Source organism: Rattus norvegicus, chromosome 14, assembly GCF_036323735.1.
Source record: "Rattus norvegicus strain BN/NHsdMcwi chromosome 14, GRCr8, whole genome shotgun sequence".
Lineage (NCBI taxonomy): Eukaryota > Metazoa > Chordata > Mammalia > Rodentia > Muridae > Rattus > Rattus norvegicus.
Genome location: NC_086032.1, coordinates 78,925,609 through 78,947,498, shown reverse-complemented (window position 1 = coordinate 78,947,498; position 21,890 = coordinate 78,925,609). Strand labels below are relative to the sequence as shown.

The 21,890-nt window shown below is 50.9% G+C and overlaps 1 protein-coding gene across 5 annotated transcripts in view; it reads right to left on the bottom strand.

Annotated features, from left to right (window-relative positions):
* Sorcs2 (sortilin-related VPS10 domain containing receptor 2) overlaps positions 1-21,890 on the bottom strand; it is a 368,293-nt gene that overhangs the window by 13,084 nt on the left and 333,319 nt on the right. For 4 of the 5 annotated variants that reach the window (XM_039091954.2, NM_001107225.2, XM_039091957.2 and 1 more), the window contains exons 10-19: positions 21,624-21,770; positions 18,803-18,905; positions 17,425-17,501; positions 15,292-15,383; positions 14,260-14,367; positions 11,569-11,689; positions 10,454-10,587; positions 9,739-9,867; positions 7,047-7,218; positions 1,257-1,443 (exon numbers count right to left, since the gene is read on the bottom strand). In XM_039091954.2, coding sequence (XP_038947882.1) covers positions 1,257-1,443; positions 7,047-7,218; positions 9,739-9,867; positions 10,454-10,587; positions 11,569-11,689; positions 14,260-14,367; positions 15,292-15,383; positions 17,425-17,501; positions 18,803-18,905; positions 21,624-21,770 — 1,270 coding nt within the window. Of the gene's footprint in view, positions 1-1,256; positions 1,444-6,420; positions 6,700-7,046; positions 7,219-9,738; positions 9,868-10,453; positions 10,588-11,568; positions 11,690-14,259; positions 14,368-15,291; positions 15,384-17,424; positions 17,502-18,802; positions 18,906-21,623; positions 21,771-21,890 lie in introns of those variants that run through there. The other variant, XM_039091958.2, reaches the window with a different exon arrangement.

The following is a 21,890-nucleotide window of genomic DNA, read 5'->3' as shown; positions in this document are numbered from 1 at the left end:
ACACCATGGGACTCAGTGTTCCCTTGCTGTGCTTCAGGGTTGTTTTGATCAAATCTTTTCTTGCTGTCCCTTTTCTTCTGTGTTCGGAGGTGGGAGCAATGCTCACTGCAGAGAGGAAGTGCAGAATCGCCTTTTACGAGGACTGCTAGGAGATTTCATTGGTTGGATGGAGTCTCTGGGCTTAGACTTTTGAACAGCATTGGAACTGTTAAGACCATGGTGATTCATGAAGTTGCACTAAATACATTTTGCATTAGAGGTGTATACTGCGAGCCTCTAGGGGCAGAGGTAGAATGTTACGGGTTAAACCTAAAACGTCTCCCTCAGGTTCATGTTTTAGTTTGCATTTCCTATCTAGAGACACTCTTGATGGAGGTTGTGGAGCCTTCCGAGGTAGGTCTAGCTAGCGGAAGTAGACCACCAGAAGCAGACCTTTGGGGGTTATAGTCCAGCCTCTCATCCCAGCCCCATTCTCTGCTTCCTGAACCACTGCGATGTGAGAAGGCCCAGAGTCCTACATGCTGCTAGTGCTGTGAATGATGCCATGCCTTCCTTGCTTGGACAGACACAAGCTCTATGAAACTGTGAGCCACAATAAATATTTCTTATGATGTTTCTGTCAGGCATTACAATCAAAGCCGTGCAAAAGCAATCACTACCCCTATCCATCCTATAGTCATCGCCATCACCACAGTCATTACCACTATGATTACATCACACCATCACCATTACATCACCCTCATCCCCACCATCACCATTATACCATCACCACCATCACTATCATGATCATTGGTAATATCACTGTCATCACCACCCTTACCAACACCATCAACACTACCCATCATCATTATCCTACCATCGTCATCAACACCACAATCATCACCAACAACATCACCAATATCATCACCACCGTAACCATTACCATCATCAACACAACTATAGCATCACTACCACCATTATCACCGATATCACCATCACCGCCATTGCCATCACCACTCTCACTATCACCCCACTGTCATCATCATTGGTATCACCATTACCAACATCATCAGCATCCCTTGTGTCACCATGACCACCACCATTACCACTCTCACCATTACTTCATGAAGACCATTGGGACCAGGTCTGAGCCCAGACCTTTCTGTCCTTGACCTCCCTATCATGTAACAACCCTACATGATTCCTTGTGCTTCCCCAAAGCTCTGGCTCTCCGTTTCACAGGGAGCCATGCAGCCTAAAAGGAGCAGTGGACTTACAGTTGACCTGGACAAAGAGCACAGCCTCATCGTGGCCTGCCATGTTCTCAGCCCTGACAGACACACGGTAGATGCCAGGACTCTCGTAGTGGTGCCGAATGGGCTCGCCTGTCAGAGTGAGGTTCACGTACATGGCCTTGAAGCCGTCCCCAAGATCCACCTGATACTTAGTGGTCAGGACATCACCCTGTAGAGAAATACCACAGGGTCACTTATGAGTGACTCTGGAAGAGGGGTTCCGGCATTAGATGCCCAGGCCTCTCTCCTTTTCCTCAGATGTAGGTTCTCTGAGGCTAGAGAGTAGGTCGTCTCTGCTTTCAGGGCTTCAGCCTGCAGCGGGCTGAGCTGGGGGACAGCTCATGGGACCAAGACTTGGCTCTCCTTTAGAACAGACCACCCACGGGTGATCTCGGGGTGGTATGTTGAAGGCTGTGTGGGGCCCAGGAGAAACCCTTGAGCCTGAGCCAGGCACGGGACTGGGAAAGGAAGTGGGAGTGTCACATGAAAGCGGGAGAAGGTTTTGGTAGCTACCATGAGGTCTCCTCAGGGAACCACAACAAAGAAAACACAATTGTCTCTCTACGATAAAATGGCTTCCCGTCTCTCATCTCATCCCACGCCATGTCAGGAATGAGGTTTGCTTGTTTGGAGTAGGCAAGGAGGGCTGCTGTGACCTTGTCTCATAGTGGCACTGAACTCCCCACACAAGCTGCTGACTGACCCAGACTTTTAGAGTCAAGGCAGGATGGAGTTCCTGTGTCCACCTTGGAGCTCCCCTCCCCCTTCTTCCTGCCTCTCTCCTCCTTCCCTCCCTGCTCTCGTCCCCTCCAGCCTGGTCACCTCAGACTTCCCAGTTCACACTCTCCAGCCTTCAGAAGCTGAGGACACTTGTATGTAAATGATGTCTATTTAACTTTGCCCCATTTGCTTGTTTGGTCTGGTTTGCTTGTTTGTCTGGTTTTGAGATGGGGTTTCTCTGTGTAGCCCCAGCTGTCCTGGAACTCACTCTGTAGACCAGGCTGGCTTCGAACTTACAGAGATCTGCTTGCTTCTGCCCCCCTTCCAAGAGCTGGAATTAAAGGTGTGCACCCTCCACCACTGGGTTTGTTTAACTTTCTCTATGAATATGCTACACTGGGTTGGATAGAATCACCCCAAATCCACATCTGTGGGGACCGTCTGAAATGGACATTTAAAATAAGCCTGCAGATGCAGATCATTAAGAGGTCACCATGGGGCATGAGTTCCAGAAACCCAAGGGTACATTAGAAGAGAACACAGTGATTTGGGTATCAGGAATGACTGGGTGGACACAGAGGCAGACCCTGGGAAATCCAGCCATGGGCCAAGGAGTTTCCAAAATGCCCTGTAGCTGGTTAAGTCTTTGATGGGGCATTCCCAGGAACCAACATATATGGTGTTTTACGTGTCCATTTTATAGGTTACAATACTGAGGCTTTTAAACATCTAGGCTGTGGAGGCCGGCTCTTGGCCTATTGCTTTCCTGGCAGGGTTCGGCAAGGAGAATATCTATACCTGTCCTGGCTGGTTTTGTGTGTCAACTTGACACAACCTGGAGTTGTCAGAAAGGATTTGCCTCCCTTGAGGAAATGCCTCCCTGAGATCCAGCTGTAAGGCATTTTCCCAATTAGTGATCAAGGGTGGGGGGAGTGTGGAAGGACTTTGGATCTTTGGGATAGAAGAGCCATTGGGTGTTAAGATCTCTGTGGGGAGCTTGGAAGATAATGTTGAGAACAGTGCAGAAGATGGAGGCCTGGCTTGTGAAATTTCAGAGGGAAGATTACAGACTTTTATCACGGATGTTACTATTTGGTTTGGGAAGATTCTGTGGTTTTGGTTAGCTGGGGCTGAAGAATCAGCTGTGATTAACAAGATACCAGAACTACTAAAGCGAAACCTTTGCATTACTGGGACTATTGATGCTGGTCAGCTGGAACTAAGAAATTAGTGGTGATTAGGAAGAAACCAGCATCACTGAGGTGAAATCTTCTGGGAAGTGTTTTCTGAGAGCACAAAGAGGCTGTGTTCTAGAGATAGCCAAGGTTATACCTCAAGCTACAACTGGACTTGGTGATGTGTAAGAGTCACCCGGGTGGTACTGATTTTGAAGGCACGAAGGGGTCATGAAGAGCAGCTAAGGCTGGGCACTGAGAGGCCATGGAAGGCCATTGGTGAAGGTGCAGCCTCAGGTGCAATCGATGGCCCAGGACTGAAGGGGTCATTGCAAAGGAGTTGAGGCTTGGCACCATGAAGAGAGACTATGAGAGGCTATTGGTGAAGCCTCGTTGCAGTGGAAGACAGCAGTGTTTTGGAGATGCCAGTACCATGGGATGATCACCAAGAACAGCAGCAGCAGTGGAGTACAGGCAGCTGGAACGTAGAAGACAAGGTGTGTGCTACAAAGGGCAGAGCTGGAGAAGTGACCCAAGCCCTTGGACGAGCCCAGAAAATTGTGAGTGGATCTCAGACATCGGATGGTTAGAGTTTGATTTTGCTTTTCATTGTGACTATGCCCTGATATTTTTCCCTCTTGAAGGAATAAGGATTTTAGTGGAGCCCACAGTTGAGAGACTTTGAATTGTAAAAAGACTTTGAATTTCAAAAGAGATTGGATATTTTGAAGGGATTGAAGTTTTAATATGTAAGAATTTGTAAAGACTGTGGGACTTTTAAAGTTATTTAGATCTTGGGGATGAATAAGAAAGTACGGATTGAGGCTTTATAGTGATGTGTTTGTGTGTCAACTTGACACAAGCTGGAGTTATCACAGAGAAAGGAGCCTCCCTTGAGGAAATGCCTCCATGAAATCCAGCTGTAAAACATTTTCTCAATCAGTGAACAAGGGTGGGAGGGCCCATTATGGGTGGTGCCATCCCTGGGCTGGTGGTCCTGCGTTCTATAAGAAAGCAAGCTGAGCAAGCCAGGGGAAGCAATCTAATAAGCAGCCCTTCTTCATAGTCTCTGCATCAGCTCCTGCCTCCAAGTTCCTTCTCTGTGTGAGTTTCAGTCCTGACTTCCTTTGGTGAGGAACAGCAATGTGGAAGTGTAAGCTGAATAAACCCTTTCCTCCCCAGCTTGCTTCTTGGTCATGATGTTTGTGCAGGAATACAAACCTTGACTAAGACAACACTCAATTCTTTGCTATGAGGGGAGGGGTTCTTGGTAGCATTTAAGAAGTGGGTGTCTGGCTGTGGTTTTAGAATCCCCACCCTTCAGAGTGCCTGCCTTTGCTTACTCCTTTCAGCCTGCTGTGCCCACTGTCTCCTCATGTCTCTTGCCCATTTCATGCTGCAGAGCTAGGGAGTCCTTTGTATGGTCCAGCTCTGCTGCCCACTGGGCTGTGCCCACAAATGCCCCCCTGTCTGCAGCTGCCTTTATTTTCTCAACAGTTTCCCTGCAGTTTCAAATCTAGACTTCACTTCATTGTGTGGTCTGGAGCCCCATTCGTGTACAGCCTGTGCTTCTGGGCAGGCTTTGGTGTGGGTCCTAAAAGTTTACTCCTTCCTGCACCCGATGCAGGTGTGTGATCTATTTTAGGTTCATGTCTGAGGTCTGGCTGGGGAAGTGCTGGATGGGGGGATGCTGTTTCAGGGCAGAGAGACGCTACCCTCCCCAGTCTGTTCTGCACCTGTCAGCTATAGACAGGAGGGCTCTATGGGTCTGGTCTCCATCCCCCAACACTGTGAATTCTTAGATACTAAGGATACTCAGGCTCCTGACACCAAGTCCTGTGTTCAAGCTCAGTTGTGTGTAGGAGTAGGGGTTTGTGTAGTGGGAAAGTAGTGGAGGAGAGCACACTATGCCTATAAAGTGTGTATGAGTGTATAAGGGAGTTAGTGTCACAGTGTAATTGTGCATAAGCTTATCCTCAGTCCCATGTTTCTATCCCCTTCCCTCCCAGGCCACAGTGGCCTAGGAACCCCTCTTTCAAGGCATCTTTGTGTTGTTCCCCTCAACTCTGCCCACTCCAATCTGAGCCTGACAAGCAGTCTGGCAAGGGTTCCGAAGATGCTCTGTCCTCTTGTCCTGGGGACCCAGTGGAGGTGCCTAATGCTGTAGTTACTAGCTTCAACCTCTAGGGGGCAGCAGATGGCCATGTTTCCAGGATGTCTGGACAGGAATTTGAGAGCCTCCTCTGGGTCTGTCTGAGGATCCAGGAAATCCTAGGCTGACCAGGGGCTCTGCACTCCTGTGATCCCAACACAAATGGAGATACAAAGCCCTGAGGCAGAGCTGCCTGATGGCTCAAGTGAACCTTAGGACTGTCTCAGTCAGTGAGAGGACCTGGGAGGTGATGTGTGTGTGTGTTGGGATGGGAAGAGGGAGAGTTGTATAGCTTGGGCATGGGGGCTACAGACTTAGCCACTGTCTGCTTGAAGTCCTGAGACCTCCAGAGGACACAATGTCATCTTTTCCTCTTTTTACCTTGAGAGAATGGCTTCACTGTCCACACCTCAGCTTCTTCATCTATAACATACATTTATTGGGTGCACAGTGCAAGATTGTACTTCCGACAGGAAGCGGCTGTCACAGTGCCTGATGCACACACAGGTGCTTAGTGTGGTTGGTCTGTTTTCCATAGGCTCGGTTTCCCTGTTTTCAGGAGACTAGGCCTGTGCTTCCAAAGTCAGACACCTTGTGAAGGATGTTTGTACACAGCATGTGTGATCCTGGATTCATCTACATTAGCCTTGACATCCCTCAGCTGAAGATGTGGAATCCTGTTGACCTGTGAATGGAGACTGTCCAGAACCTAGGGGGAAAGGGGCTCTCTCTCTCTGCCTCTGTGAGTGGGCATTAGTCGAATCTGGAGGCCAAGGGGGACCCCCCCTCTGCCTTTGGGTTTCTAGATGTTCATGCTTTCCTAATGGTCATTTTATAATTTTCTTGCAGGGATCATTAGCTGCTTCTATTAGCCGAGACACAGGGATGGTGTTACACAAACTATTACGTTTTACAGGAGCCAGAAAAGTTAATAGTCCCCTCGGGGAACAGGATTTTGGGTGATATTTATGTCTGTGATGGGTCTTTTTTATATAAATATGTTTCCTAAATATACTACAATGAGCATACATTATTTTTAAAATCAGAAGAAAAAGTAACACTTGTTCTGAGGTAAAAATAGAATGAGTGGGAGACTGGGTGGAGGGAAAAATATGTATATATGTATATATTTGTGTGTGCATATATATAAACTTGTATTTATATCTATCCCCATACATGTACAGAAGGCATTATTTCTGGATTGTGATTATAAGTCATTTTCTTGACAAAAAAAAAACCTTTATGCTTTTGTTGGGATTCCAGATCAACTAAATCAATATAATTAGATGTTTAAAATTGCTTCAGTGCTGGGCGGGGGTGTGGCTCAGTAGAGGAGAACTTCTCTACTTGCAAAGGGTCCTGGGTTCCATCCTCATCACTAGAAGAAAAGAGATCAATAAAATAAATTCTATGCCACCGATGGGGAGGAATCGATTTTGTGTCAATGTTTGATAAACACAAGGTTTCACACACATGCACATATACACATCCATACACTCACGTGTACATACATGTGTGATGCGGAGTCCGTTTCCTGCTGACTGACATATACTTGCTCTTGTATCTGCTTCATCGCAAACACTGGTCTGAACCAAGAGGCCAACTTTGGTTCTGTGGCCTCGGGGTCAGGCTGGCCTCTGTGGCCATGCTCCTAACTGTTCAGAGCCACCCTTGGGTGCCTGGCTGGAACTGCCCTGCCGGTGACAACCCAGGGCGGATGCTCACCTGTTCCTGTCGCACCACAAACAGCACATCTTCTCTAGGTCGCACAGCCACTGCCTCTCCTCGGATGCTCACCTGCAGGCCCCGCGGTGCTTGTAGGGGGCACTGCAGCTGCACTGGGCTCTGCTGCAGGTCCACACCACCTTCGCACACATTGGACACCACCTTCCGGTACCTGGGTGGATGGGGGGGTGTTAGGTCCAGAGCAGACAGTGGTTTGATGGGTAGAGATGGTCTCTTCTCCTGAGGTAAATCATGGCACCAACCTCTCCAGCCCCCTTGCTGCCTGCTCCCCATGGTATCTCATGGCTGCTTCTGTCCACTTTATATCTGAGAGCATCAGGATTGAGGGTGGGCTGTGCTGGTCTGCTTTAGAGAGCTGAAGCACCCACGGCCTGATCATGTTGCTCACAGTAATAATAACTGGGTTTTGTTTATGTTTATTTTTTGTTGTTTGTTTGCTAAGGGTGACAGAAGGAGACAGTACAAACTTAAGGTCTTGCTGGGAACTGGGGAGATCAGAGTGGCTGAAATGGACTGGGCCTTGGCTTCCTGGGTGGCCATAAGCAAGTGTTGCTCTTCTTGGGATGGCTGTACCCATCCACTACCCATATATCTACCCACTCAGCCAGCGGTGGCACAATGGCCTCTTTGGCAGCCACCAGGGCTTGGTAAGCATGATTCTTTATCTGAAGCGTCAGCCAAGACCTATACCAAGAGTAGACGGGTATAGAAAGATGGGTATTTGTGGGGGCATAAGAATATGTAGATTGGGGGTAAGAATATGTAGATTGGTGGGAGGATGGGTGGGAGAGTGGATAACTGGGTAAATTAATGGAATAAACAGATGGATAGATGAAGTGAATGATAAGTAGGTGGTATAAGGATAGATGGGTAGATTGATGGGTGAATGGATGGGTGGGTGAATGGGTGGATGGATGGGTGGATGGGTGGGTGGTGGGTGGTTGGGTGGAGGGTGGATGGATGGATGGGTGGATGGATGGGTGGATGGGTGGATGGGTGGGTGGATGGGTGGGTGGGTGGTGGGTGGTTGGGTGGATGGGTGGGTGGAGGGTGGGTGGGTGGATGGGTGGGTGGATGGGTGGGTGGAGGGTGGGTGGATGGATGGATGGATGGGTGGATGGGTGGGTGGATGGGTGGATAAATGGATGGAGGAGGATTGTTGGGTAGATGGATGATAGATGATGGATGATAGATAGTATTTAGCCAAATACTGCCAAGGCTAAAGCATTTAATTCCTGCTCCTGCCTCTGTTTCTTCCAGCTCTCCATGGTAAGTAATAAAGAATCTCCCACAAAGGATGAGGAAATGGGCCCATCACATGGAGCCTGTGGACCCTGCTGAAACTGGAGGCTCACAGACGTTATGTACTTGGTATTTCTACATGAAGTTGATTCTGTATAAGCAGTTTGTTCATCCCCACCGCTCGGTGGGGTGAAAGGCCTGGCTGCCATTCCCCACTCCTACAGAGCTTTTAGCCAGCACAGCACAGACTGTAGGTCTCATTGTATGTCATGGGCTTAGGCCCATGGTTTCAGCTATAATGGAGGAAAACCTGGTGTGGTGGTTTGAATATGTGTGTCTCAGAAAGTGGCACTATTTGGTGGTGTGGCCTTGTTGGAGTAGGTGTGGCTTTGTAGGAGTAGGTGTGTCACTGTGAGCATGGGCTTCAAGACCCTTGTCTTAGCTGCCTGGAAGCCAGTCCCCTCCTAGCAGCCTTTAGATAAAGATGTTGATTTCAGCTCCTCCTGCGCCATGCCTGCCTAGACACTGCCATGTTCCTGCTTTAATGATAATGGACTGAACCTCTGAACCTGTAAGCCAGCCCCAATTAAACGTTATCCTTAAGAGTTGCCTTGGTCATGGTGTCTGCTCATAGCAGTAAAACCCTAACTAAGTCACCTGGGGATAGAGGTTGAGAAAGTGATATACCTAGGCTTCTCCCTGGAAGTTTGTTTTAAGAAGGGTGCCCCAGGCTTTGGGGGAGTGCCTCTGGTACCATCACAGCACGGGTGTGAAAGGTTCAGGAAGACCAGAAGGGTGAAGCTGCTTTGGGGTCTCAGTCCCATTAGTTGGAGGCCTTGGGGCCTCTTCTGTCTCTCTGTTCTCAATCCTGTGCCAACTCAAGGTAGCTCTCTCATGATACTAGCCCCCAAGAGTTTAAATGGGACCTGTGTCAGTCTGATGACTTGCTGAGCCCTGTACACTCAAGTCAAGCACCAGGACCATGGCCTTTCCTTCTAAGCTGTGTGCTCTGAGTATAGAGCATCCCTGGGCTCTGCTTCTGGAGCTGGTTGGCTGATGGGTGAGGTATGGATGTGTGGGTGGATAGATAGATGGATGGGTGAGTGAGTGAATAGATGTGGAGGTGGGTAGATAGGTAGATGGATGGGTGGGTGGATGGGTGGGTGGATGGGTGGGTGGATGGGTGGGTGGATGGGTGAGAAAGGGGGTGGATGGGTAGATGGGTGGATAGGTGGATAGGTGGATGGGTAGGTGGGTGAATGGATGGGTGGATGGATGGATGGATGGATGGATGGATGGGTGAATGAGTAGATGTGGGGGTGGATGGATGGATGGATGGATGGATGGATGGATGGATGGATGAGAAAGGGGGTGGGTAGATGGGTGAATGGATGGGTGGCTGACTGGCTAGGTGACTAAGTGTACTCACCCAAGGCTACTGGTATAGGTCTGTCCTAGGACACAGTCTTCAGGAGGAGACAGGGGGTTGAACCAGAAGTTGGCAGAGCACTTGTTGACAGTAGACTCTGAGGAAGATGAGCGCTCAAACCCGTAGTCACTGGGAAGGGAAAGCTAGGTTAAAAGGTAAGATTAGAGGTATAGCAGCTGGGGTGGAGAGCCTTAGGCCACAGGTCTAGATGTGTCCATCCGTGGGGATATGGATTAATGCACAAGTTTGTTCCAGAGGAGAACAGATCGAACATACTAACTCCATTCCAGACCAAGGAGGATGAAAATGAATGGGAGCTGGAAGGCTTCCTGGGGCAGGTGAATGACTCTCAAAGGATGACAGGGAGAGAGAGGAAAGCAAGGAATGGCTGTGAAGTCAGGGTCAGCTGCCCGAGAAAGGACACAGAAGACCTGAATGTGGGGTGCTGGGTAGAGAGTGTAAGGCAAGTTGGGGGTGGAGGTTTTGTAAACTACATTGTCACAGGACAGTGGGCCTTTGAATAGACTGAATTCCTAGAGGGAGGAGAGGGGCTAGAAGAGGGTAGCTTGTTCCCATGATGCCCTAAGGTAGAGGTGGCAGTGTGTGTCTGAAGACTAGGCCCTGTAGGACACTGTGACCTGTGCTCTGGTTCTGGGGACAAGGTCATCCTGAAATAAAGGTGCTGGAGCAGTCAGGAGGGAGGGGCAGTGCCCACCAGAGGAAGTCAGAGTCCCGGCACTTGCACACACGGGATGTGAGTGCTGACGTGAAGCTCCTCCCCTTGACACACCAGGACGTGGACTTTCTCTTCCGGTAACTTCTCTGCTGGCCCATGATACAGTGGTCACCCTGTAGCAAGAACACTGGGATGAGGAATCAACAGAGGATGGTGACAGCTGTCACTGGCTTGTCCTGTGGCTCCTACCCTGGTGGCAGCTGGGGTTGGGGGCATTTGCCTCTTGACAAACAGGGAAACTGAGACACGATATGTCAGTCAACTGGCTTTGCTTCCCTTATCTCAAGCATTATGATTGGCCCTTGGTGGTCACAGAACAGCTGGGCCAACAGGGGCCAGGTTTGTGAACAACTGGAGATGACACACAGGAGATTCTTAGGCTATGCTTGGAGCAACACTGCCCTGGTCCCAATAACAGGGCACCCTGGTAATGATGGGGCAGGGCTGGCAGGGACTCTGGAACCTTCTCAAAGCCCATCTGAGCACTTTCTTGTAAACCAGTTTCTGCAGAGATTTGTTGAGTCACTAGCCAGACCATCCTCCATGTGTGAACTCCCGATGCTGGATCTCTACCTACAGAGCTACCAGGCCCCTGGCTGACTTCAGTTATTATCCCAGCTGGCAACTCAGCCAGAGTTCCTGACTCCAAGTATTTCCTCTTAGGAATTTTCCATCTTGGCTACAAGTCTCCACTTGCTATTTTGTTTTTCTGGTCTTTAATAAAGTCCTCCAGTCTGACCACAGCTTCAGCAGGTACCACTAAATCACACCCACTCACAGGCCCCAGGTACCCACTGAAGTGTGAGCTTCTTTCGTACCACCTTCCAGGAGCTGACATGGGGGTCTCATGTTCAAACCAAAATGTGAGGGCTAGACATTGATGATGGATTATGACATAGGACAGTCTCAGACCCTGATGTCATATAGTATTTGTCCATGTCCCCATAAGCAAAAGAGTCCCAAATTGTGTCATGGAGACCTCCTGGCTGAGGGTGGAGCTCAGGCCCTGCAGGTGCTGGGGTCAGAAAGAGCTGCAGATCAGAGCAGCTACAGGGACAAGGAAAGGGCCCTGTGGCTGCAGGTACATGGCCCACCTGGAGGTCAGTGAGGTCCCAGGAGCTATAGTCATCCTCAACACATGGCCTGGGGAAGGAGGGCCGGAAGTCCACCTTGACCAGCTCCCAGTCAGAGCGGAAGCTGATGTGACCAAAGACCCTGAGGGGAGAAAGGAGGAAAGTCACTTTAGACTGACCCTTTCCCGATGACCAGAAACTCAGGTTCCCTGTACCACCACCTGTGATGCCTCTCCTGCTCAGAAGGATTCAAGGATGTGATATGCTGTCCACTGGCCTTGGCCAGATGTTACCACCCTCAGAGCGATTGCTGTCTATGGCATGCTGATTGTTTTAGAGCAGGTTATCCATCCGACCTCTGCAATCCCCTTTCTGCCAGGAGTAGGCTCTCAGGTGAGCAGGTTCCCTGACTTCTTGGCTGCCACAGACTCTTCCATAGCCTACCTACCAGGCTTGCACTTGTTTTGCGTGAGCAGGAGACATGTCCCATAATACCTGGTGTTTCCTTGCCTTTCTGCTGGCCTGCCTCTGCCTACCATGTGGGATTGGCTCCAGGCTGTTTACCCTGGGCTGGCACTCCAAAGAGAGAAGTCATTGTAAGGCTTGGACAGTGGATTTTGGGTCATGGGACAGTGCAATGCATCCCACTGAGCAGAGGGAGGCCAGCCACAGAGGAAGCACCACAATGCATGGAGGCTAAGCGTGCTCAACTTGGTCATCTGGTCAGCATCCCACACTGACTTCGACTCCTCCCATCAACTGCTCTGCAGACCTGCCGTTCCTCTTGTCTGGGCCCCATTGTCACCGTGACAGACAGCTGGAAAGGGGGTTCCCACATTTCTGTCCATCTCTTTAGGACTCACCGCATCCTGTGAGGAATGCCTGCAGATGATCCCAGATTTCAGAAGGGGAGCAGACTAAGGAAGGTCCCCACCCAGGGTGGTCCCTGGGGCTGGCAGCTCACATCTGTGAGGCTTGGTTTGGGACATAACCAATTAGCCTGAGTGTGATAGCCTAGCATCTCCTGGATGGGAACACCCTATACTCTGTGTTCTGAGCTCAAGCAGAGAAGCAGGCTGGTCCAGCTAACCCCCTCTCTGTATGTCAGGTCCCATCTGTAAAGAAAGCCCAGACCTCAGCTCCTACTGTGAGCATCTCTCATCTAGTTCAATGGTCCTAGCAGGAGAGGCCAAAGGGCCACTACTTGGCAGAGAGCAGGAAATGTGGGCCACGCCTTAGAGTGTATTGCTGGCTCCGCCCTAGGGATGGCTTGCAGCCCTGCTAGGCTGAAAGCCCTCATAGTACAGCCCAGGGCTAGGACCCTCTGTCCTGTGCTGTGCTGGGGGAGAGAACTGTGGGCAGCGCTGTGAACAATGTCCTGACAAGGTGACTAGTCAGCTTAGATGTGACCTTTGGGTGGATGAAGACAAAGGTACCGTATGGGTGGGGCTCTGTCCTAGGCTCAGACAGAAAAGTTTTTCATTCTGCCAGCCTCTGTCCCTTCTGAGGCACGTGGCTGATCTCCATGTCCACTGAAATTGGAAGCTGTTTGAAGATGCAGCTTTGTGAAAGGCTCCGTAGGAACCTTGTGGCGCTGTTTAAAAACTTGAAACATGAATGCACGCCTGCCTGTGAACTTTGTAGCTTTCTCTGGATGAAAGGGATGCATTTGGGACCAGACCCGGATCTGAAGACTTTGGCTGCACAAAGCACTGATGTCCCAAAGCAGCTACAAAATGCAGACTACAAGATGAAGTGAGGCGGAGGAGGGGAGGGGACGTGCTCAGGGCAGAAAGAGCCCCCATGGTGGGGCCTGGCTGGGGAACCTGAGGCTTGGGAACCCTGCCAGCTTGCTGGAGCTCTGAGAGCCCTATCAAGGCTGTCACCTTTGTTGCTAGTCCTTGCTTTGCAGGTTCAGCCATGCAAACTGTTCAACCTACTTGCAAAGAGGCCAAGGGACCAGGCTGAGTGTGCCTTAGCTCAGGTTGTAGTCAGACCAGGGGCGCCAGACTTCCTCACCTGCTTCTCTTGACAAGTACCAAGCATCATATCCCTGACCTGCTGTCTCAAAACACAGCCTTCATGCCAACAGTCCACATGCCTCCCCGGGGTCTTGGGAGGTCACAGCATCATTGAAGGACCTGACCAGAGGGAGACTGGGACCAGCTCACTCTTCCATGCTGGAGCTCAGCTCTTCTGGGATACCCATACTACCTATGTCCTGCAATAGGGCTTGCTCTGGCTTTCTGCTAGCCACCGAGGAAGGAGGCTGTGAGCCCAGCACCACCGTGGGCTTTCTCACTACAGCCTGGCTGTGCGGGAAGAACTCCATCTGCTCCTGGGGGATCGTGGGCATTCTGTACAGATTCCAGGGGGCTGTGGATACTCTGTGGGGCACTGAGATGCTCTGTGGGGGCTCTGTACGGGTCATGGATGCTCCATGAGACTCTGAAAGCTCCCTGGGGCCCAAGTGGGGAGAGACATGCAGGCCACATCACCTCCCCAGCTTTCTTCCTGGCAATCACTGGCCAGTGCAGGCAGCAGATGCACCTGCTGGCCAGGGTGAGAGGAGCAGCCACTGGCCTGGTAGCAGGAAGGAGAGGCCCAGTCTGAGCCCACCTCAGAGACCAGGCACAGCCATCCTTGGGGGTGGCTCTAACCTGGGTCTTCCTCACACCTGCCCGTTTCACCCATGTCCCGGCACACACTCACGTCATGACCAGCGTTTCATCCCCTGGTTCGCTCAGCAGCCCATCCACGAACACTGAGGTGCTGGTGAAGTTGTGTGTACTCCAAGTGTGGCCCTCGTCCACGCTGAACCTGGGAAAGGCCACCAGTGTCCACAGAGTGGCATGGTCTTACCCCCAGGCCTGACTCCTATCACCAGAGACCAGCTCTAGGACATCCCAACACCTAGGCCACAGCTGAACCACAGTCTCTCACCTTTCTCTCTCTCCCTCTCCCTCACCCTCTCCCTCACCCTCTCCCTCTCTGTCTCTCTCTGTCTCTCTCTGCCTCTCTCTGTCTCTCTGTCTCTGTCTCTGTCTCTGTCTCTCTCTCTCTCTCTCTCTCTCTCTCTCTCTCTCTCTCTCTCGTGAGACCACAGCAGATACCTACCAACCAGGTGTCATCCCTGACTAGCAATGTGGTGGACTGTTACCCTAGACATACTGTTGTACCACACAGGCACTGTGCCCGATGAATAGCAGGGACAGCCGAGCCTTAGAAATATCCAGTAATAGCATGCAAGGCTTGATCCCAGCTCAGGGTTCCTCTGTCGGTGACACGTTAACATTACAGTGATACCACCTCCCAGGACACACAGCTCTTTTTCAGACTAAAGCAACACCACCTGCCTAGAAGTTTCCTAGCTTTGTCTCCTAAAGACCAGTGTCATCCTGCCCTCGATCTGTCGATGGGTCCTTCAGCTATCTGAAGCTTCAGTTGAGCCATCTCTTATCTGGGCATCCACTGGCTTCCTTGTCTGTACTCCTGGTTCCATCCCTCTACTAACAGCTTCTTGCTGATACTTAGGGTGTCTCTCTGGACTCCTGAGCCCCCAGCCCTCCTCCAAGTTACCCTGACTAGGCTATGTACTCCTTTTTTCATCCTGAGGGCAGCATGGTCCATCTTTGGGCATCTCAGAGGTCTGGGAGGCCACCCCAGTGTTAGGCTCCCAGGGAACTGTCATGGTTTACTGTGTGCCCTGGGCCCCCATGTCCACCCTCTGGCCCATGCTCTCACTTGAGGGTCTTCAGGGGGATGGAGGTGTCCTTGATGGCAGCAATGACACCACCGTGGTCCAGGTACAGGACATGGTGCTCTTCCTCAAAGACCTGTGGGGTGACATACACTCTCAGGCAAGACCCTGACAAGGCTGGGGAGCCTGGTCAGGGAGAGATACTAGCTCTCTAACACCCCCATGTCCACTCCTGACTTAGCACATGAGGAATGAGTGGGGTTTGGCCGAGAGTGGCAATTTCTCCACCCCGAGGGACGAAGGAAATGGTGATGTGTACACGCCCCGAACTGCCATAGAGATCCAGGTCAGCAAATGGTGCAGAGTGGAAGACGTCCTGACTCTAAGAAACTAGGCCCAACAGTAAGCTGGTTGGAGGCAATGTCTGAGAAACTGCCAAGAAAGTCTCTGACTGGGTCCACTTTGTGGTTCTCAGCACCTTAAGCATTCCCTGGGGTGCTGGGCTGAGGGGACACAAACCTATCCCTGGCTCAGCTTTTCTGTTACTTCAGAGTCCTAGCGGGGTTTTAGAATTCTGTTGGTGAGATCCTTGGCCATTCCAGGAAGCCCAGGGTCTTTTGTTATCTAGGTTTTGAGACGGATCTTGAACTTGTATAAGAATCTCCTTTTCCTGCTTCCCAGAAGCTGGTGTTACAGATGAGCATCACCAGGCCTGCCTTAAAGCTTGTGTCACTCACTCTGCAGGAAAATGTATGTCACTCTACACTCTGACCCACCTCCGTCTATCAACGCCTCTTTGGCCAGGTAGGAAACACCACAGCAGCCCCAGAGGCCCCACTGGTCTGGAGCTGTTGATAACTCAGTCCTCCAGCAGCACAGTCTTCCTCCCCCACCATAGCTGCCTACAACCACAATATGCATCTGTTTCTTTCTGATACACACATGCATGTACACACATGCATGTGCATGCACACACATGCACACAGGTGATGCCCTTCAGGCATCTCACCTGTGAGTCTGGCTGTCCCTGGCAGGGAACCTTGCCCTCTAACACTGATCCTGAGGTCTCCAAGGTAAGCCTAAGCAGGCTGCTTCACAAAAGTGGTCCCTTAAATGTCTATAAAATGAGGAAGCCCTTCGGTACTGCCATCAGTGAAGGTGGACAGACGGTGACCTTTAAGAACCTCAGAGAGGCTTCACTGACTTCGGTGAAATAGAAATATTTAATGCAATAAATCTCTTCTGCCCTTTGCAGATGCCTTGCTCGTTGCACCTTATTAAGGGAGCAGCAGCCTTACACCTTGACGCAGGTGAGCTCAGTGTACAGGGATGAGTGTTTGGTGCCTCCCATGACCAGGCATTGCGGAGATGTCCTGGGAACAGGACTGGTCTGCAAGACACCTGGCTCAGGTTATCTTCTCAAGTGTCAGATCACCCCTAGACCAACTGAGCTAGGACCCCACTCCTCCCAGAGAGGTAGTCAGTGTCTGTTTCACAGGGCAGGGCCATCTTGAGCGATGCATGGGGTAGAAGCCTGCAATGTCTATGTGTCATGGGCTCTGTGGGGCCTGCCAGACCTGTCAGTGTCCCCACTCTTCTTGTGCTACAGGCTGATGACAGCCAGCATTCTTCTAACCGGCAGCTCTGACATCCATGTGCAGCTGTGAGTGGGAGTGGCCCAGGGTCCAGCTGTTGAGGGCATGGCTCCCACAGGAAGTCTTTCCTCGATTCCTTTCCCTCCTTTGTCATCTTGGGCCACATTTCTTCCTTGCAGCAACACACGGGATGTCCCCCCAGGATCCTAAACCTGCCCTCTCACATCCTCTTCTTTATTTGTGTGTTCACCATCACTCTCTCTCTTGGCCTGAAGGAGCTCAAAGTCAAGGAGGAAGTAGCCATGTGGCCTTCAGTTCCTTTTCTCAGGTATCCTGAGACACACGTGGCTATGAGGTGCAATGCCCAGCAGAAGGCACAAAGCTTTGGGCAGATGGCTCCACCCCCAACTGGCCCCACCTCCTGGACAGGCTCTAGCCCTCAGCAGAGGCCTGAAGTGATAAGGCTGATTGCCAGGTGCACACATCTGGTTCAGGCATCTAGGGAGCCCCTGTGAAAGAAGGGGTACAGAACAGATGGAGTCCTGGGGGGCTGAAGAACTCCAGGTACCTTTGTCACCTTACCTGTCTCCAGGTGTGCCCGCAGTCAGATGTGATGTACATTTCCTCTTTATACTCCACCAACTGTGAGCCCAGGTTACCTGACCAATAGAAAAGGCTGTGTTGCTCTAAGGCCAGGCAGATCCCCCAACCAAGGGCTGAAAGTTCCCAGAAAAGGAAACTGTGTCGAGGCCTATATTTTTACTATAGTCACCTACAGCAGGCCCCTGTCTGCCTTCCTTTTCAGACAGTGGCCTGGTGTGGCTGTGGGGCTTGAGCTGGTCCCCTCTGGGAAGAAAGAGCTCAACCCAGATGAGCCCAGTGCAGGGCTCCGGCCTCAGCTACAAGGTGGACAGACTCAGGTGCTACTTGAGAGTAAAATATGTGAAGATGAACCAGGTTCAGGACTAAGGCTATGAGCTATCTGGGGCAGCATGGGGTTGTGGTCCCTGAGACATGTGAGGGCTGCATGTATGTTTGGGGACTAAGTGCCCCAGAGGCCAAAGAGCAGGGGAAGGCCAGGGTATATCTGGGCAAAAGGTAAGCACAGAGTGGGTGCACATTCAGTTCCTATGGAGGGCATAGTCACCATGTGAGAAAGGTGAAACAGGTATCAGGGGATAAACCCTAGCCTGGGTCATCTCTAGGCAGACAGTATCCCATCCAAGATGTAGGCCAGTGCAGCCCAGCCCAGAGAAGCTACCCCATGTAAGATCTACAGAAGGGATGGAGACTTCCAGTAAGGAGCATAGCCATGTAGGCTCACAAGATGAGGCACATATGGCTTCGCCAACTGGACCTGGTTTCCCCAGAATCCCACCATGGCCTATAGCACAGAAGCTTCCTGATGAGTCAGCTGGTTGCCATCAGGATGGTTGCATTGGGTTAAACTGTCATCTACCTGCTTGCCTCCTTCTCCATCCATCTATCCTTTCAACTTCCCATCTACCTACAAATCCATCCATCCATCCATCCATCCTCCCACCCACCATTTTACCCATCACCACCTCCATCCATTTATCCACCCCTCCATTTGCCCATTCACCCACCAACTCACCCACCCTCCCACACACTCATCCATCTATTTGCCTATCTACCCACTCATTCTCCCACACATTTATGCATCTACCCACTCACCCTCCCACATACTCATGCATCCACTCACTCATTTATCTACTCACTCATCTGCCCTCCCATCTATCTGCCCATCCATCCATGTACTTATCTACCCACCTATTTAGCCCCTCCCTCCACCAATGTCACTTTCACCCTTAAGATTTCCAAGGGAGTCACACCTCCTTAGAGTAGATGACATTACCTCTAACGGACACAGCATGGCCCCAGTTCCCACCCATGAGATAGTAGATTCCCTCAGGCTGTAAAAGCTACTGTAGCCACCCACCTGCACCCATGATGAGGCCAGGGGCAGTGTCCTTGGTGTGTACCGTGCCTGACACATAGGGGTTGTCTGCCCAGCGCAGGTGCAGGTGCAGGTGGCAGTCCGGCTGGGGAGGAAAGAAGGAAGAATGGTCGGCATGTGAGAGTGACTGAGGAAAACCAGTTCTGTGGCCACACATGTCCCCTAGCCTTTGTCAGTGAAAGCTGGGTAGGAATGACTTGGAAGAATGAACAGACAGTGGGAAGCTGTGTTCAACTGGCTGCTGGATTATGGGGACATAGGGTGAAGATGACTTCAGCAGGAACTCCCTGGGATCTAGGGAACAGAGGAGTGGAGTGTAAACAAGCCAGGTACTGTTTGCTGGAGAACAGAGACCAGAGATCTAAGAGAGGGCTTCGGGGGGGGGGGGGGGGGCTGCATCTTCTTCTACAAGGGAGGGACTTGTGACCTGGATTCTCCTCAGGATGGGCTTACCTACATGGATACCACATGGATAGCTGGGTCAAAGAATGTGTGTGATCCCTGGGGTCTGTGCAACCCCAGCTCTAATTCATTTATCCATCCATTGATTCATTCCCTTATCCAGAATCTTTACTGGGCACTTTGGCTTGAGGCCCCATTTCTTGGCTTCCAATAGTCCTGGCCTGTCAGGCCAGCCTACGCTCTGCATTGGTCAGAGGTACAAGCCCTCTGAAACTGCCCAGAGTGAGATCAGGCCATAGAGGTAAACAGGACCCCAAGGATCTTATACAGCAAGTCCAGGTAAGGTGTCTCGCAGATGAGTTATCCATTTCTGCTCCTCCCATATGTGGGAGCTGGCAGATCCTCTGCAGAACTGTCAAGCAAAATAAATCTTGCATCATTGGGTAGACATCAGGCAGCAGCTGAACCAACCTCAGCTCTGTCTAGAGGTACTACTGACATACTGGTCCTTCTGAATACATATGTTTCTGGGGGCTTTCATTAAGAATCCCAGACACTGGGATTGGGGATTTAGCTCAGTGGTAGAACGCTTGCCTAGCAAGCGCAAGGCCCTGGGTTCAGTCCCCAGCTCCTAAAAAAAGAAAAGAAAAGAAAAAAAAAAAAGAATCCCAGACACTAACATATTTAAATCCATTTCCCATTCATTCTGTTGGAAGAGATCTGATTAGGGCTGAAGAGATGGTGCATTGGGTAAAGTGCTTGGCATGGAGACTGGAGTTCAGTCCCTGGCATATGCATGGAAGGTATGCACGGTTGCATATATCTGAAGCCCTAGGGCTAGGGGTTGGGGGTGGAGGCAGGAAGATCCTAGGGCTTTGCTGGCTAGTCAGCCTAACCAACTGTTGACCCTCCAGGTTTAGTGAAGGGGCCCTGTCTCAAAAATAACGCTGAGAACAATAGAGGGAGACAGCCCATTAGCCTCCGTTTTTGGCATGTGCTCATATAAATGTGCACTCATTTGTTATACAGAGGGAGGGGAGAGGGGAGAGAGAGGAGAGAGAGAGAGAGAGAGAGAGAGAGAGAGAGAGAGAGAGAGAGAGAGAGAGATCCAATTAAATGTTCCATTGTATAAGAGTATCTATGAGTATCTATTTCCCCATGGCTAGAGGGAGACATCCCCAGCCAAGCCAGTCAGAGAACTGAGAGCCAATCATGACAGCAGAGAAGTCCCACCAGTCTGTCCCTGGCTCAGGGACAATGTCAATACATGCATCAAGACCATGACAAAGACCCCAGATGTTCCTGGGTGGCGTGGCTCCAGGCAGACCTTACATCCCTGAATTCCCAGGAACCTTGCCACTACCATCTGAACCCTGAGTCACACATGGTTGAGAGAATTACACTGTAGGCTCTGAGGGCCTAGACTTGGTCACCTGTCAGTCTGTGTTGTTTTACCCTGAATGGAGGCCACAGCTGCTCAGGTGGGAGCCAGGGCTTTGCACTGTTGTTTGTTGCATCAATGGCCTACTGGCTCCCAGGTACTTTGCTTTGGTCTCCAGTGGACTCTCTGCCTGCCTGGGCCACTTGGCAGCTTTCTCATCTTTTGGGTCACGTGGACAGAAATCTCACGGAGGCTGCCTCCTTACTGAGCTGCGTCATTTCAGACAAGAACTTTCTCTTAGCTGAAAGTTGCTTTGGCAGATGAATGTGACTTCACGTCCCCAAAGATGATACAAAAACTAGCCTTTCATAGCAGCTCTGGACCCGAGAGGGTTTCTTTACAAATGGTGAGTGATTCATGCTTCATGCAGGTGGGCAGAGGTTGTGGGCCTTCCATATACAGTGGGGTCTGACGAGGAGGCCTGAGAATGAAGTGAAACAGAGAGCTTGGGACAGACAGACTCCATCCCTGCCCAGGGGAAGCTGTTCCTTGGGGCAGCTCATATTCAGTGGCCACCTAATGACTGTGGAAAATGCTGTCTTTGGTGGCACCTGTCACTCTTCCTCTGTCACTTGGCAGCCCTAAATGGCGTTCATCAATATACTGAAGTAGGCTTGGAAGTCCCTCTGCTCCTGCTACCCCTTGGTTCTCTGCTAGCAGCATGGGGTCACACCAGTACTAGTCTGGTGGTGAACACAGAGTGAAGGACAGATACCAACTTAAGTCAGTGAGTCTCTGGCCTGGGGTCGTCTGGACAAGGGCCGTGGAGCTGAGAGTAAGTGAGGGACTAGGGTTTGGGGTAGTTTCTCACAGTTGTCCATGGACAAGAATGATGTCATGTTTCCCTGTGTATGTATCCCTATGCCTAGCAGAAACTGGCAGCTTGTGTGTCTCAAATGTATCCTGGCAGTGGCATCTGTGCCACTCTCTTGGAGGCATGTGACAGAGTAGATTACTTACTGGCTGGCAGTTGGTAGGTTTCCCATTCATGTCAGTGCTGGGTGGCCTCAGGTAATCCCAGTCACGGCCCTTGTTGTAGGTTATGACTGTTGTCACCTTGCCATCCACTTTCTGGTTTGCCAAGAAGACTCCCTTCACCCCTCTGACCTGAGGAGACACAAGAAAAACTGTAAACTTTGACATAGATCGCCGAGAGCAACAGTGGCCTGGCATTGCCCCCTACTGAGAACATGCATATGGCTCACCCTGGTTGCAGCCTGAAACATG